At 35.6% G+C, this 15,100-nt stretch overlaps 2 protein-coding genes, 2 long non-coding RNA genes and 1 other non-coding gene across 5 annotated transcripts; 2 read left to right on the top strand and 3 right to left on the bottom strand.

Annotated features, from left to right (window-relative positions):
* The first annotated feature begins 1,601 nt into the window (after window positions 1-1,601).
* LOC113303888 lies at window positions 1,602-3,975 on the top strand. Its single transcript, XR_003337869.1, has 3 exons — window positions 1,602-1,828; window positions 2,258-2,307; window positions 3,691-3,975. It is a non-coding gene; the product is annotated as an uncharacterized LOC113303888 (long non-coding RNA).
* A 217-nt stretch (window positions 3,976-4,192) lies between these two features.
* On the bottom strand, window positions 4,193-4,780 carry LOC113304163 (F-box protein CPR1-like). Its single transcript, XM_026553222.1, has one exon. The coding sequence runs from the start codon at window positions 4,778-4,780 to the stop codon at window positions 4,193-4,195; it is 588 nt and encodes a 195-aa protein (XP_026409007.1).
* Window positions 4,781-5,803: 1,023 nt separating this feature from the next.
* On the bottom strand, window positions 5,804-5,877 carry TRNAN-GUU. Its single transcript has one exon. It is a non-coding gene; the product is annotated as a tRNA-Asn (tRNA).
* Window positions 5,878-8,334: 2,457 nt separating this feature from the next.
* Window positions 8,335-10,132, top strand: LOC113302472. The gene is made up of 6 exons (XR_003336896.1): window positions 8,335-8,416; window positions 8,509-8,543; window positions 8,683-8,794; window positions 8,892-8,957; window positions 9,370-9,430; window positions 10,003-10,132. It is a non-coding gene; the product is annotated as an uncharacterized LOC113302472 (long non-coding RNA).
* A 2,293-nt stretch (window positions 10,133-12,425) lies between these two features.
* On the bottom strand, window positions 12,426-14,109 carry LOC113306698 (cysteine proteinase inhibitor 12-like). Its single transcript, XM_026555606.1, has one exon. The coding sequence runs from the start codon at window positions 13,299-13,301 to the stop codon at window positions 12,888-12,890; it is 414 nt and encodes a 137-aa protein (XP_026411391.1). The 5' UTR covers window positions 13,302-14,109; the 3' UTR covers window positions 12,426-12,887.
* Window positions 14,110-15,100: the final 991 nt, after the last annotated feature.

The raw sequence follows: 15,100 nt of genomic DNA, 5'->3' as shown, positions 1-15,100 counted from the left end.
CCTTGCGATGATATAGGATTATCTTAAAGCTAACTGGCGTTATATCATGCTTAATGCGAACTGAGTCAAGTTAAACTTAGTGTCAAAGGATGAATGGAACTTGTTGCATGAAATCACTAGGAAGTACCATTATCATGGGTTCTTTAGCAAGCATGTAAATTTGATGTGTATCAGCTACTTCATTTTCTTCTTTGTCGAGGTTTTGAGATTTTAATTTTTTTTCTAGTTAAAACCAATTTATGACTACTCTGTGACATAGCAGTATATGTCTGCCAGCTATTCATGAAATCTATATCATTGTTGTTTTTTAGGTGTTTTCGAGTTTCTTCAAACTTATTAAATTCCTTTAGCTACTCGCTATTAAATTCGTTTAGCTACTCACTACAATGTCTTAACTATTCCTTCAGGACATATTTCTCCTCCTTGAACAAATATGCCAATGGCAGACTTTAATCCTGAGCTCCACATTTAGCAGTAAATAAGCTCGTCTTACTGTTCCTACTAGCGGTAACCCGTGAGTTAGAAGTAGAAGGAAACCGATTTGGCAGTTAAACTTGGCCTTTGTAGTTGCTGAAATTGGTCAAGCATATATTAGTACTTTAGCAGTAAAGCACGTTGGATCTGTTATTCACATGGTAAATGTAAAATTGTAGGTGTGTTTGCTTCATGACCTGTGTGATAATGAGACTGCAGTTTCTGAGTTTTTCCTCTGCCATAAACAAGGAATAGTGCCGTCTACTTGAGCACTCCTGCCACCACCTCAGTATAGGAGGGACTGAGTTCAGGGCGGCAGTTTTTTTTTTTTTTTGACAAAAGCACAAGTTTGTGGATACCAAATGAACAGACCAATATAACTTATTAAATTTTTTTTATCATCTTTCTGACTTTATCCGAAGTCCCATTTACATTGTGTTTTTGTTTTCTTCATCTTTTTCCATTTGGTGTTAACATGATACCATTCAGATTGATAATATACTGGTTCTGACTTACTCTTCTTTTTTCAAAATAAAATCTTGGCTAGTCTGTCAAGTTGCCATTCAGATTGGTTATAAATGTGATATATGGTGCTCTACCTAGTTACCAATCCGCTTGAGAAATTAACTAATGATGATGCATGATTTGGTGTGGTTTTACCCTTATCTTTTTTGACATTTGTAAAATTCTTTAAGGGTTCTTGCTTCCATGTTTTTGTCAATTATCTTATTCGCCATTTGCATTAATATTTTGATCTTTACCAGAGACTCTCAGTACTTTTATATTTTGGCGTTGAGAAAACTGAGATGACAGTACTTGTGTGTCGAGCAAGGAAGATTGGTGAACATAGTCTGCTGCTTTTTGTTAGCCTATTAGCTTATAGCCTTCGAATTTTAGTGAACTTGTCGTCATGTCGAGCTTGGAGCTGTAGTAACTTTGACCTCCAGTTTGGCTTCGTATCTGGCAAATTTGGCTGTAATCTGGCTTTGGCAACTTCAATGTCTTTACTATGAGCTGCTGCAAGCTGGAGTTGCTTAACTATGCTGTGAAGTGCTCGCTGAGCGTGTCGGACTTCATTGCTTGATGCTTCATGATCCGAGCTTCCTTACCCTTGAACCATAGGTGCAACCAAGTGTAAGTTGATAGTGGCGAGATTAAAATGCCACGGTGACTCCTCGGTTGAATCGCGATCCCGGTCCATCTTTTTATGAAGTATTTTCTGAGGAAAACCAAATACCAGAAGTATCTGATACGTTTAATGCAATTGTTGACGATTTAAGCTCATCAATCAGACCTATTCATGCAATTGAATGATCAGAGGTCCAAGATTATGATGAGCATTGGATTCTCTACGGTATGTGATTTCAATTAACTCTATCTTGTTGGTGCATATTTTAATTGGTTATCTGATTGAGGGGATAGATTATGCAAAAATTTGTGATTAAGCAAATAAGAAGAACTAGGGAAAATCTGATTCTGTATAATTTGGTTAGTAGTTTTTTTTTGGTTCAAAATCATGTTAATTTTCAGCTTTAATTCTAGTTCATGCTTGATTGATTTGAAAGACTAGTGAGAACAAGATTCGGTGATTCTGTTATTCTCATAGCTTAGAGAAGTTGTTTTTTAGGAATTATTGTGGTTAAGAATATTTAACTATTGTTTTTAAATTTATTCAGTATTTCGTTGAGGGCATTCATTTGAGATCCCTGGATGAGTATTATTAGGAATAGTGACGCAAATGTACTTAACATGATATCGTTTTTTATATTTGCATGAAGCATAGCTCTGGCGAACACTGAGAAGTTTCAATAGTTCTTGGCCAAAGCTTAAAAGGTATCTTTCTCAAATTTTATGCATGGCTGTTAATCCTGCGTCGTCTCTTTGGTTTGTTGTATCATCTTGTGTTCATCATTGTATCTAAGTCGCCATGAGGCCGACTGAGTTATGAATTAGTCATATGAAAAGATAAGTGAACTTAGAGCCTGAATTTGTGTTCCGACTTCCATATCCACCCTTTGTGTTTATCTCTCTTTTTTATTTTCGCATCACCATTGTCGATAGAGAGGACTATTGTAAAATTAACGTCATATTAATTTGAACTAAATCTGGTTATATCATGCTCAATGCGAACTGAGTCAAGTTAAGCTAAGTTCAAAGGAATACATGAAAGGAACTTGTTGCTTGAAATCCCTAGAAAGTACCCCACATATCATGGGTTCTTTAACCAGCATGTAAATTTGATGTGTGCAGCTGCTTCATTTCCTTCTCTGTTAGGTTTTGAGAATCCTAATCCTTTCTCTAGCTAAAACCAATTTATGAGTATTCTGCCACATAGCTTTATATGTCTGCCAGCGATTCATGAATTTATGTCATTGTTTTATAGGTGTTTTCGAGTTTCTTGAAATTTGTTAAATTCCTATAGCTACTCGTTACAATATCTTAACAATTCCTCCTTGAACAAATATGCCAATCACAGACACCTTAATCCTAATCTCCACTTTTAGTAGTGAATAAACTCGTCACACTGTTCCTACTGGGGTAACCCATGAATTAGAAGTAGAAGGAAATGAATTTGGCAGCTAAACTTGTCTTTCGTAGGTTGCTGAAAATGGTCAAGCTTGTATTAGTACTTTAGCAGTAGAGCACTTTGGATATGTTATTCCCATGGTAAACGTAAAATTATAGATGTGTTTGCTTTTGACCTATGTGATAATGAGACTGCAGTTTCTGAGTTTTGCATCTGCCATAAACAAGGAACAGTGTCCGCTACTTAGCATTCTGCCACCACCTCAGCATTGGAGGGACCGAGTTCAGGGACCCAGCATAAGTTTCACCTTTTTTGAATCAAGCACAAGTTTGAGGATACCTGAAATGGATAGAGACCAGAGTCTCATTTTCTTTATGTTTTTCATCCTTTTCAGTTTGGTGTAAAGTTATACCAAGTAATAATTTCTGAACAATAGACTGGTCCTGACTTACTCTTCTTTTTTCAAAATAAAATCTTAGCAACTCTGTCAAGTTGCCATTCAGATTGGTGATAAATGTGGTATATGGTGCTCTATAAGGGTTTTACTGTTTTACCCTTATTTTTTTGACAGTTTGTGAAATTCTATAAGAGTTCTTTCTTGCATGTTTTTGTCAATTCTATTATTCACCATTAGCATTTATATTTTGATCATTACCAGAGATTCTTAGTACTTTCATGTTTTGGTGCAGATAAGGTGCAGTTTGGGGATTTTGTTGGTAATCTCACAAGGATGTATTGATAGATATCTTCAAGAATGCTTGACACTGCTGCTGAAAAATTCTCGGGAAAATTTGGGGATTTTGTTTTCTTCGACACAAGCTACGTTTCTTCGCTGATTTTCAGGAATGGGTCCTCTGGTCCTATACTTCTATGTACTAAAGTTCTAAACTGGATGACTGCTATTTTCAGGAATTGGTCCTCTAAACTATAGCAACTGTACATATTGACCAACACTAATGAAATGCAAGTTTTATAGCAAACAAGGTTTAAATTTTGGCATGAAATATACATGATCAATTAGACTGCAACAGCAAATGTTTAACTGGAATATGAAACATGTAATAAAAACACCAATCCAAATCTCATCCATTATTACCCGAAACAAATACAAAACAAGGTTTTAAAATTTAAAGCCAAAGTCATAAAAATGCCCGTAAAGCAATATTTATTTTTATTCTCCACTTGGCTACTTCAGCAGTAAGTACCTGAACCAAGTGAAGCGAGCGTACTCACATATTTCTCCGCACCGCATGACATTTTGGCACCACGCGTCCGCAGTTTCTTAGCTGTATTATGCTTTGGATCGTAATAAACTAAATACTCATCAGTTTCGAAAAGTATCTCATTGTCCTGAAACTCGCATACTACCCTCAGATGACTTGTTTTGGTAATGAATTTTTGCGTAATTGTGAAACGTTTTGTCCACGATTCCTTAACACCGTACTGCTGCATTACCCATATGTCAACACTAATTCCATGAGTTTTATGAAGTACACAAAGGCACCCTCCTAAAACACCCACATCATTGGTATTAAAATCACTGTCATCGACAAGGTATGTGTCACCATTGGTATCAAGATAAGTGACAGTGTCACTGTCACTGTCTACTGGATGCACCATGGGACCTTCTAGTTTCGCGACCTCTGTGGATATCTCGTTAGTCGTATCAAAAGAAATTATAGCTTCATAGTATTCACCTGCCCTGTGATCGGCACACCAATGAAGATCTCCGTTAACAACCACCCCAGGTGTCACTCCACGAGGAAAGTAGTAAGGCATCTCTTGACATTCACAAGGATCTCCATGAATTTGACCCTAATGTATAGATATCAACTGCAGACCAAATACCATTATCAGAAGAATAAGAATCATAAATTTCGGCAAGTCTTACCAATTTAAAATCATCGATACTGTGGTCATAACCGAACCCGTACAAGCCATCAATAGTACTACTGTGTTCCAAAATTTGGTGGCACGGGTATCTTCTTGTATTCCCTAGTAGATGGATTCCATAGGAAAATGTCATTCTGACTAGTTGGGTCACTAGTGTCTAATAAGCAAAGCAAACCATCACAAGAACCCATAATTTCGAAAGAATCCGAAGGCATGATTGGGTAATCCATCTCAACAGCCTCTCTAAGAGGGTTATGTGCTCCAGATGATAATTTTGAAGACAATGAATTATACTCCACTGAGTACATTGGGTTGCTTTTACCAACACCAACCTCATAATGCAACATGATAAAAGTGCAAATTTTTTCTAATAGCATGATCGCGGTGCATTTTAACAAAGGAAGGCTTACCAAAATGACTGCAACATGTTTTGCACAAGGACTTGAACCGCAAGACAGTTTTCACGGGTAGTCTTGAATAGATTTCTAGCTGCATCTCCTCTGGAAGACTTGACATCTCTTCTTCTTAAGATTTCTATGAGTTTTATGAAGGGAAGAAGCAGTAAAATTTACGAATGGTCGATTTTAGGCAAGAAATCAAAGAGATTTTGTAATTTCAGAGGCAAAGATTTTGAGTCATGCCTTATTAAATTTACAGAATGTATGAGTCTACGAGATTCGCGGTGCATTGGTTTTGTTTAGAAAGAAATCATGTCCTATAAATCTTAATTTGATATCCCAACTATCGGCCGTTTGACTCCTCTTGTTTAATCTAAAGGAGTGCAAGTGCATTCTCTGTAGTATATGCCACTGTAAGTTGCACAAATGAGTGAGTATTGCATTACATTAGGAGTTTGGAGCAGCAACAACAAAAACCAAAGAAGGTGAAGAAAAAAATTTACAAGAAAAACGCTAGAAACAGGGATTGAACCTGTGACCTTGTGGTTAACAGCCACACGCTCTAACCAGCTGAGCTATTCCAGCTTTGTATTTCTTTATAATAAAACAAATATACTGACTATACATATCAAAACAATAGAAAACTTCTACCCATGAACTCAGCATCAATCTCCATCCATGATTCTAGAAAACTTCTACTCGTTTCAACATTGTGGGAGTCGACCACCTTCTTTATTAAGGAAGCTAGGAAACATAATCCTCTTTCTCCAAGCAGCTGTTGTTGGTGCAGGAAATCCTACAACCACACTTTGTATAAGAATCTGAGCAATATACTAAGAAAACATGGTAAAGATCATTTATTTACTCATTAAAACCTTAAATTGGATACAAGATGATAAAAAGGTTTTACTTGCTCTCCAAATAAACTTTGTCTCTTTTAATCTCTTGTCTAACACACTTTAAAGATCTCTCAATTACATGATAGCCCTTCTCTTTATATAGGGTACTAAATAGTGGATGACAGCTAATAGATCCCTTATCTTCGGAATCACCGTGCAATACAATCGCTCATGTACATTCCTTCATCTTCGCACACTTTACACTTCGCAAAGATCTTCACACTTTACTCGTGATTATGCTGACATCATCAAGTAGGTCATCTCCATTTTACTATGTGCGATGATCTTCGCTTATATTACATGACCTTTATTTCGCATACATAATGAATGTGTGATATTTCACTCCTACATTCTTCCTCTTCTAATTTTGTTTTCTTTATAGAGTGAACGATATGAGAAATCTCCATCCTAAAATATCGCACATGTTCAACTTTTCATATTCTACTTTGCCGACAAACTTCCGGAATTTGAGTTCTTAATTTATGCGTGTTTTCTTGACCATTCATTATCTGACACGTCCTTATAACCGCTTCTTCCTATCAATTTATTCTTCACATTAAATGAGATAAACCTCGAAAATCGAGAGTAAATCCCTCCTCGTAATCTCCTTATATTTCTTCGTCTTCTTCTTTCTTCTTTTTACTTCTCCTTTCTTTTTCACCTGTTACTGCAATTATCATCATCACCTTTTCTTTTTTACAATCTATCATCTCACCCCATCTTCTTTAATCATTCTCCGCTTTTTCCCCTCTTCTCCATACAACTTAATCTCAATTTTACTAATTTGATCATAATCTTACTGATTTAATCTTGATTAGGAATTTTTTATTTTTAAACCCATCATTCCCATTCTTATAATGGCTCCTGCTGGAAAAAAGATGGAGATAGAATTCAACAGACTCGAGAAAGAATTTGATACCGGAGGTTATTCGCTTTCCCTTCCTTCTGATTCTGATTATTCATCCAAACTCAATCTTCAATTAATCAATTCCGAACAATGGACTAATCAGAAGGTCATCGTGTCACTAGGAAAACTTCTGAATAATCTTCCTATCCTACTGTATAATCCAAAAATTCCCTTGTTCTACGAAATTCTGGCTGATGATCGATTCGCACGGGGAATATTTCAGTTAAGTGGTGATGCTATTAGAATAGCTTTGGAGTATTCGCGTCGTGCAACAAGATTAGGAACTTCTTATGCTAATGAGGTGCGAAATGAATTATTGCGTGACAAAGCTATCAGTCCTGCTGATTATCACTAGTGGAAAATGAGTTTATAACCACTTCCCGGGATTCACAAGTACTACTGTTGCCGGGCTGACGTAACTGCAGGTGCTGTGAGCCACAGTTGTTTTTTCGGGAAAAAAATAAAAATAAAATAAAACTTGTGTTTAACACAATCATTTTTTTAGAGGGTATTTATGTAAAAATGTATAATTTTAAAAACTATTGTGAGAGCAAATTGTTTCCTTTATACATAGAATTATCCTCGATTATATCTCCTGAAACTTTATCTCTTTCTCTGACTTTGAAATCTAACCCAGATGCAGTCTCTCTTCCATCTTCTTCATCTTTTTCACCAAACTGAAACAAACAAACCCTAACCCTGAAACTTCATTCAAACAAAACCATAGTCGTTCCCACGATTCGTTTCTCCCTGAACCCATGATTCGATCTCTAGCTTTGCATTAATTTCTTCGATCTATAATGTTTTCTTCTTATTTAAACTTCTTTGATCTGTAATATTTTGTTCTTTCTTCAATTTCTTCGATCTGTGATATTTTCTTCTCTTATTAATTTCTTCGATCTGTAACATCATCTTCTTTCATCAATTTCTTTGATCGGTTCTAATTCACTCGTCTTCTATTTCGTTCTGTAACTAAAGAAGAAATCGAACATCTTTTGATTTCATCATTAGTAATATATCGAAGAAGAGAACAACAGATTTAGTGATGAATAGGTTTTGGTTTGAAGCAATTCTTCTCTACTAGGAATTATCAATGGATTTCTTTATGTTATGGGTAATTATAGGTATTACATCTACAAATGGCAGGGGAAGAAACACAAAATAAAAACCCTAATTTTCTTTTTATAACTTCTTATGCTTCACTGATTATGTTAATTTTATAGCAGATGTGTATCGGTAATCATATGTGGGATGTGGCTACGGAGAGAAGGGATAAGAAGCTGGTCGAGAAATTGTATGATGAGAAGAACTAGTTCAGGTTTGGTTTTGCTTAATACATGATTCATTGACAGTGTTTGCAGAATTTAATTTTATATTGATGGATTTTGCAATTTATAATTTTGTATGTAGGTTGCTTTGGCCATGGTATTGTGATTTCAAGCAAGGTAATTGATTATAATTTCTGCTGTACATCCTTGATGTAATTTGAAATTTGTTTCATGTGCAAGGGTGTTGGTATTATGTGGATCATATAAGCATCAAGGTGTTTGATTTTTATTGTATTATATGATGTAAAATCTAAAGCCAGAGGACAGGACTTTCACAGCCCCATCAACTATAGCTGAATTAGATACGGAATTACTGGAACCAATAAAAAACTAAAGGTGTATCTAAAAAAGTTTTATAACCTGAGCAGGTAAAGATTTGATGAATTATGATAAGAGCAAATTTTTACAAAACTTGGTTATAAGCTTTTGATTGTGATTTTATTTTTGGCCGTGTTTAATTTGTAGAAAGCGAAGTTTTACAATTTGAGAAGGTGAGGATTAGAATGATGGATTGAACAAATTTACATCCAGGTGAGGATTTGTTACCATGTTTAATTTATAGGAGGTGATTGTTTTACTTCTATAGGTTGCACTTGTTCTTTTTCCTACACATTTCTATTCATGAATAGTAATAATTTGGTTGGAGCTACATGTTTAGTTAATCTGTGTATGTATGTTGTGATGACCTATATGGTACTACGAGTACATGGTAGTAGTTTTTTAATTTGTACCCTACCGCGTGTTTAGACATGTATAAAATAAGTGTTGAACCTTGTTTTTGTTTGTTAACAATAATCTATGTTGGTTGCAGAATTCATCTAAATTTCAATTCAAATGTATGTGAATGAATTCCCTTTTTAAATGGTAATGATATATTGCACTATCTGTTACTCAATTTTGTTAAAGAACATCATGTTCTTACCTAATAATTTTACATTTCTAGGGTCCCAAAGAAGAATGGTATGCTGGGGGAGCACTTGCGATTGCAGTTATGCTAGTGACAGGTGCAGAGATTTATTTTCTCCAACCGATGAATTGACGCTATACTTTTCCTTGAGTGTTGGGTTTGCTTTGTGAATTGCTAGAGCCTCAAGGTTTTGTTATGTTCTCAGTAATTTTATTTGTAATTATGCTATTATTATCTTACTGCCATTCTAGACCTTGTATATAGCAATATCTGAGTGCTGAAATTATTTATGTCGGTGAATTAACATGTTTTAAACATTTGCTGGTTATTTGTATGCTTAAGATTAGTTGAGTACTTATGTACTCATATTTTGGTATACTTAATACATGAATAGCTTTCTGAGCCTGTGTTTTGCGTGATTCTTTTCAGTAGAGTCGCTTGGTAATTAGTTTCTTTTTTCTTTTGTGGATTCTTTTCATTGTTCCTAAGTATAATATAGAGCACATTCATAAGAACAAGATTTCAGTCCCTAACCTGATTGAATGAATCTTGTAACCTTGCAGTTTGTCATCATAACTGGATCAAGAGTTATAACTCTGTTTTACTTCTTGTCTGTATTTTTTTTTTGAATGCTTTAGATCCAAACTAACTATCATCTTTTGTTTGCAGGAAGTTACGATGAAAGATAAAACTGCTGGTAGTGGTGATTTTCCAGTGCTATATATCAAATTGGTTGCTCTTCATATCAGCTTGAGCATGTTTAACTTCAAAGTATGAATGCTAAATGGAGATTGTTGGAGGATCCTTAAAAGGTGTCATCTGTAGACAATTTTTTTTTGTGTGTGTTAGAAAACCAGGTTGCATTTCATTAATTTGTAATGTATATTGTAACCAAATAGTATCAATATTCAGATTGTATAAGTGATAGTAGATTATTGAAGTTGTAAAATGGATTTAGTAGTTCATATAATTTTCATTAAATATAAGTTTAGGTTTTTAGCTTGTTTTAATCATATTTGATTTTAACTTAAGGTTAAGGTGAATCAGCTTGATTCAGCTGAATCAAATCCCTTTTTTTTTGTATGATAATCGAAATAAACTACTGTGTCAATCAGTGTTATTGATAGAACTGCTGAAAGAAGTATTTTTCTCAAAGAATTGAATGTTTGTGAGACACAGTCGTTTTGGAAAAAACCACTAATAAGTTAGAGCTGATGAACACAGTCGTATTTAGCGATATTACTTCTTGTCGTGGCAGTGGTTAAACTTCTATTTTCCACTAGTGTATACTCTTGATAATTTCTTCAAACATTACTATGTTGCGATCATGAAGAACGAATCCACCAAGTGGTACTTTCACTTAAGAAGAAAAGATGGCATTGTCGAAGATGAGAAGGTTATGCGAGACGTAGATTGGAACGACAAATCCAATAGCACTGCACGCAGGTCTAATGACACGTGTTGGCTTAATTGTTCCGTGGTCTTAGAAGGTCCTTTTGTGTCAGGCAGAGCTGTTGATGGTAGCGATCTTCCCTTGCCTGAGAAACTTTCTGCTTATCAGCCTTGGAAATTGTTTCTGTCCGAAGATGAGAATAAGAAAGCGGTATGAGATCTTCGCAAAAATATTCTAAACTTTGCATGACTTTATTTTCTTTATTTCTTATTTCCTGCCCCTTCAATTCTAGGCTGTTAGGTCGAAGACTATGGCTAAGAGGTCCAAAGTTTCGCACGATGCATCATCTTCGCAGAATATCGAGGTAATGAACATCCTTTCTGATTTTAACAATATTGTTGCCTCTGTTCCTTATCTTGGTTATTCGCGCAGGTTGAAACTTCGGGTGTTAAAACAATGGGTAAAGCTAAGAATCAACCCAAGAAACCTGTGTCTAGATCTTCATCCAGGAAGTGTAAAGAACTTGACCCTTCTTCAAGTCCTGAATCCGAAGATGATGATTTTCTTGTTTCTGAAGATCCATTGACCTCCTCCTCAATGAAAGATTTATCCAAAGGACGACATAATAAGACCTGACACCAATGTTCTAAGTACAAAACAGATGTGGGTATTCTTTTAGCTTTATGCAAGTACCAGTGTTTAATGCCGATGTGGGTATTTACCACTGTACAAGATGGTGGAACCAGACTATCGGATCATTAACAGAACTGACATATTGTATTGAACAATAGTAATGAGCCGTTGACAACACAAATAAAGCTAGCATTTGATTACGATTTACTTGTTTACCACCACCTACTAGACAAAAGATGCGTCAGAGAAAATGGAACTGTGTACATAGTTAGACAATCAGAGGAACACAGTAGGAAAACAAATGTTTCTGCAACTAAAAAATTTCCATAATTAGACAGGAAACTGGTAAAGAAAGTTTTTCTGAAACATCAAAAACCATAATGGGGCAACAGAGTATAGTTTCTGAATGAATCAATTATCTAGACAACTTCAAGAGAGTAGACTTAATGAAGAGTAAGTTAGCCAAAATTCAATATGGGTGGTATCAGAGCCGGTCCTGAGTCTAGAAGGACCCTGTGCGAAAAAGTTTCGCAGGGCCTTTTATAAAGTTAACGCAAATGATAACTCTTAATGTCCACCTACATGCACAAAAATACCCAAAGCAAACTCAAAATATATAGTCATGGGCAGGTGCATGCGGAAATAATATGATAAAGATTCAAAAAGTACTGATGGTCTGGAGCTGAAAAGTATAACAAGAACAAGTAGTCAGCCTAGTGGATTAAAGAACTTAATTATCTCACCCATGTCACTCGTTCGAGTCTTAACTAGGGATGAGCATGGGCCGGTATGGACCGGTTTTCGCCTCGTCCGCATCCAATCCATTGCACTACGGTTTTCAAATTTGGCATCCGCATCCAATCCAGATCCAACGGATTTTCATCCAATGGATGCACGGATGGACGGATTGGGTACGGATAATCCAATGGATTTTTTTTAGTTAAAATTTATGGTAAAGAAAATAAAGCTAACACAAATGACTCCTTATAAAACCTGCATATCCTGTATATGCATACAAATATAAAAATGTCATGTACAACACCCCAATCAAACATCTTAAAAATTCCTAAATGATTCATAGTATTTTCTAGAACTATATAAAGGTCCTTAATTTAACGGATATGGATGTCCAACGGATTTTCATGGTTGCATCCGGACCTAATCTGTTATCCGTTGGATTTCAAAAATTCCATCCGCATCCAACCCATTAGCGAACGGTCCGGACATCCATCCGCAAAAAAACGGTTGGTCCCGGTTAAATCCGCAGATTACGGGCTAAATGCTCACCCCTAGTCTTAACAGAGGCAAAGATTTTTTTCTTTTTTTGATACGTTGGCTTACTGGGCTTGGAGGGGAAATTGAGTATACATCATAGATCCATAGGGAAAAAGGCCTCAGGCAGAGCTGGGCCCTGTGCGGTCGCACACCCTCAGGCCCGGCTCTGGGTGGTATTGCTCTAGACTGGATGCAAAGTTGCAAACCATAGCTTTCAAATTACACGATTTAATTTACAGAAGAGGTTCCTTTTTCAAATCCTGCTGCTGCTGCACGAGAAGTTGGGTTCCAGCGAATTCAAAAAGAGTTTACCCTTCACATTTTTGTGTACTTCAACCTTGTACTTCTCTTCATTGTTTTCGTTCTTCACCTTGAGAAGCATATGGAACCTGGCCAACTCTTCAGTTACCTCAGCCTTCACATCAATAATCTCAAGCAGTTCAAATTGAGCCAAGAAATTACATCTACCCTGGATACTCATCAGAGCAAAATCCTCTGCATATTTGACTGCTGGATCATCTGTGGGTACTGCTTGCAATCCAGGTGCATGGCACTCTTGTTTAACCCCTAGATAGGAAGTACAGGTGGAAGCAGATGATTCATGATCAGATTCAAAACTGTTTTGATATCCTTCAAAAAAGTCACGACCATTACCATCCATAGCCATTCCGGTCACCCAAAGTTTCAGGTTCAACGTTGCAGAAGAAAAGATGTACTGTCGAGAACCAGGGATGAATCTGGATAATTCGACAAGATTACTCCAATAAAAATAAAATACCTAGTACAATTTAAATTCTCGTGGATCCCAAATCGAAAACCTCTTGACAGAGTTGTCGAGAACCAGATATGAATCTGGATTTTCGACAAGATTATTCACATTCAATAAATACCCAAAATTTAAATTCTCGCGGATCCCAGATTGAGAACCTCTTGAGATATTCAATGCAATGGTTTCCCCGATGTTCAGTGAAGAAAGAAATATATATTAATCCAAGAAAAAAATAATATTAATCCAAAAAAAAAGAAGAAAAAAAAAACGAAGAACAGTGCATTGAATCTACACTTAAAAAAAAGGCATTGAATCTGATTCATTAATTTTCTTCAATCAATTGAAATCACTAAAACAGAATCAATCAACAATATATACCACCACATTAACGAAACAAATATATATATTTATATATAAACCTCTGATCAACATCGTCAATTGATATCCATGTATCTATTCATGAACCCTAAATACATAAATTAACCTCGGAAGAAGAACTAGATTTCTCTTCTTCTACTCCTCCATTTCTCAATCAATCGGGTAAGAATGAGCAAGGGTATGATTTGATAGATTGTTAGGGATTGCATATGAGAGTGAGTGGGTTTGGATAATACAGGGGTGTGTGAAGCAGAAAAGAGAAGAAGAAGAAGAAGAAGAAGAAAGAAGACGAAGGACCAAAAGAGGATATTCTCAAAATGAGATCTTGTATTCTTGTCCTTTCAAAAAAATAAATGCTTATTTTATTTGTGGGTCGTGAATTAAGAATAGGTGGAGCAACGTCATGTGGGATAGGGGGACACTTGGGAAGTTAGCAGAGATGGCATAGAAGAAGAAGCTTATTATAGGGCGCCATGGTTTATTAGAGGGCGGCAGTGTGATAATAATGTCCCTTTAATTGTTTAGGGATGTCTTAAAGGGTGTAAATTCACTAGATTTCCCTTCTCATTTTTTAACCTAAATCAAAGCTAAATTGAAAATTTGTTTTCTTTTTTCTTCTTTTCTCCTCATCCCATCAACCGTAACCTCCATTAAAATTCAAAATTTCATCGTCTTCGATTAATCGACGATTGGAAAATTAATCAAGTATAGTGTAACGACTTATATGAAGTATGTTTTGAAAACCCAGTTACGATTTGGTTTATTTTGTTCGATTTAGGTTTAATTTCAATCAAAAATTAGGGTTTTAGATGAAAATTAAAATTGAAATTTCTGGGTTTATTTGAGTTACGGTTGATTTTAACTCAATTATGAACCGTAACCGGAGATTTTGATGTTGTTACGGTTGGTAATAGTTCAATTACCAACTGTATGTTCTTATATCTGAGAATGTTCTTCAGTTACGAACCGTAACTGGACATTTTAGTTTACGAACCGTAACTGGTATCGAGCATTTAGTTACCAACCGTAACTGGTTTTACGATTGAGTTTTATTCAAATTTAACCAATTATGGTTGGTAGTTCATCTTTTACGAACCGTAACTTCGATTTACGGTTGGTTATGAGCAAAATTCCAACTGTAATTAGCTCTGAAAATGTAAAAAATTTGAATTTTTTACGTACTTTAGATAACTTTGAGCAACAAAAAGCTAGTTGGGACTAATTTAGAAGTATATCCGGTCATTTTCAGGTCCTGGTTCATTATTTTGTTGGTTAATTTCTTCAACTGATTGAGATTGACCTTCTCCTCTAATTTATTT

Source organism: Papaver somniferum, chromosome 8 (assembly GCF_003573695.1).
Source record: "Papaver somniferum cultivar HN1 chromosome 8, ASM357369v1, whole genome shotgun sequence".
Classification (NCBI taxonomy): domain Eukaryota; kingdom Viridiplantae; phylum Streptophyta; class Magnoliopsida; order Ranunculales; family Papaveraceae; genus Papaver; species Papaver somniferum.
Note: the sequence above shows the minus strand (reverse complement) of the source record. Positions and strands in the feature narration are given on the sequence as shown.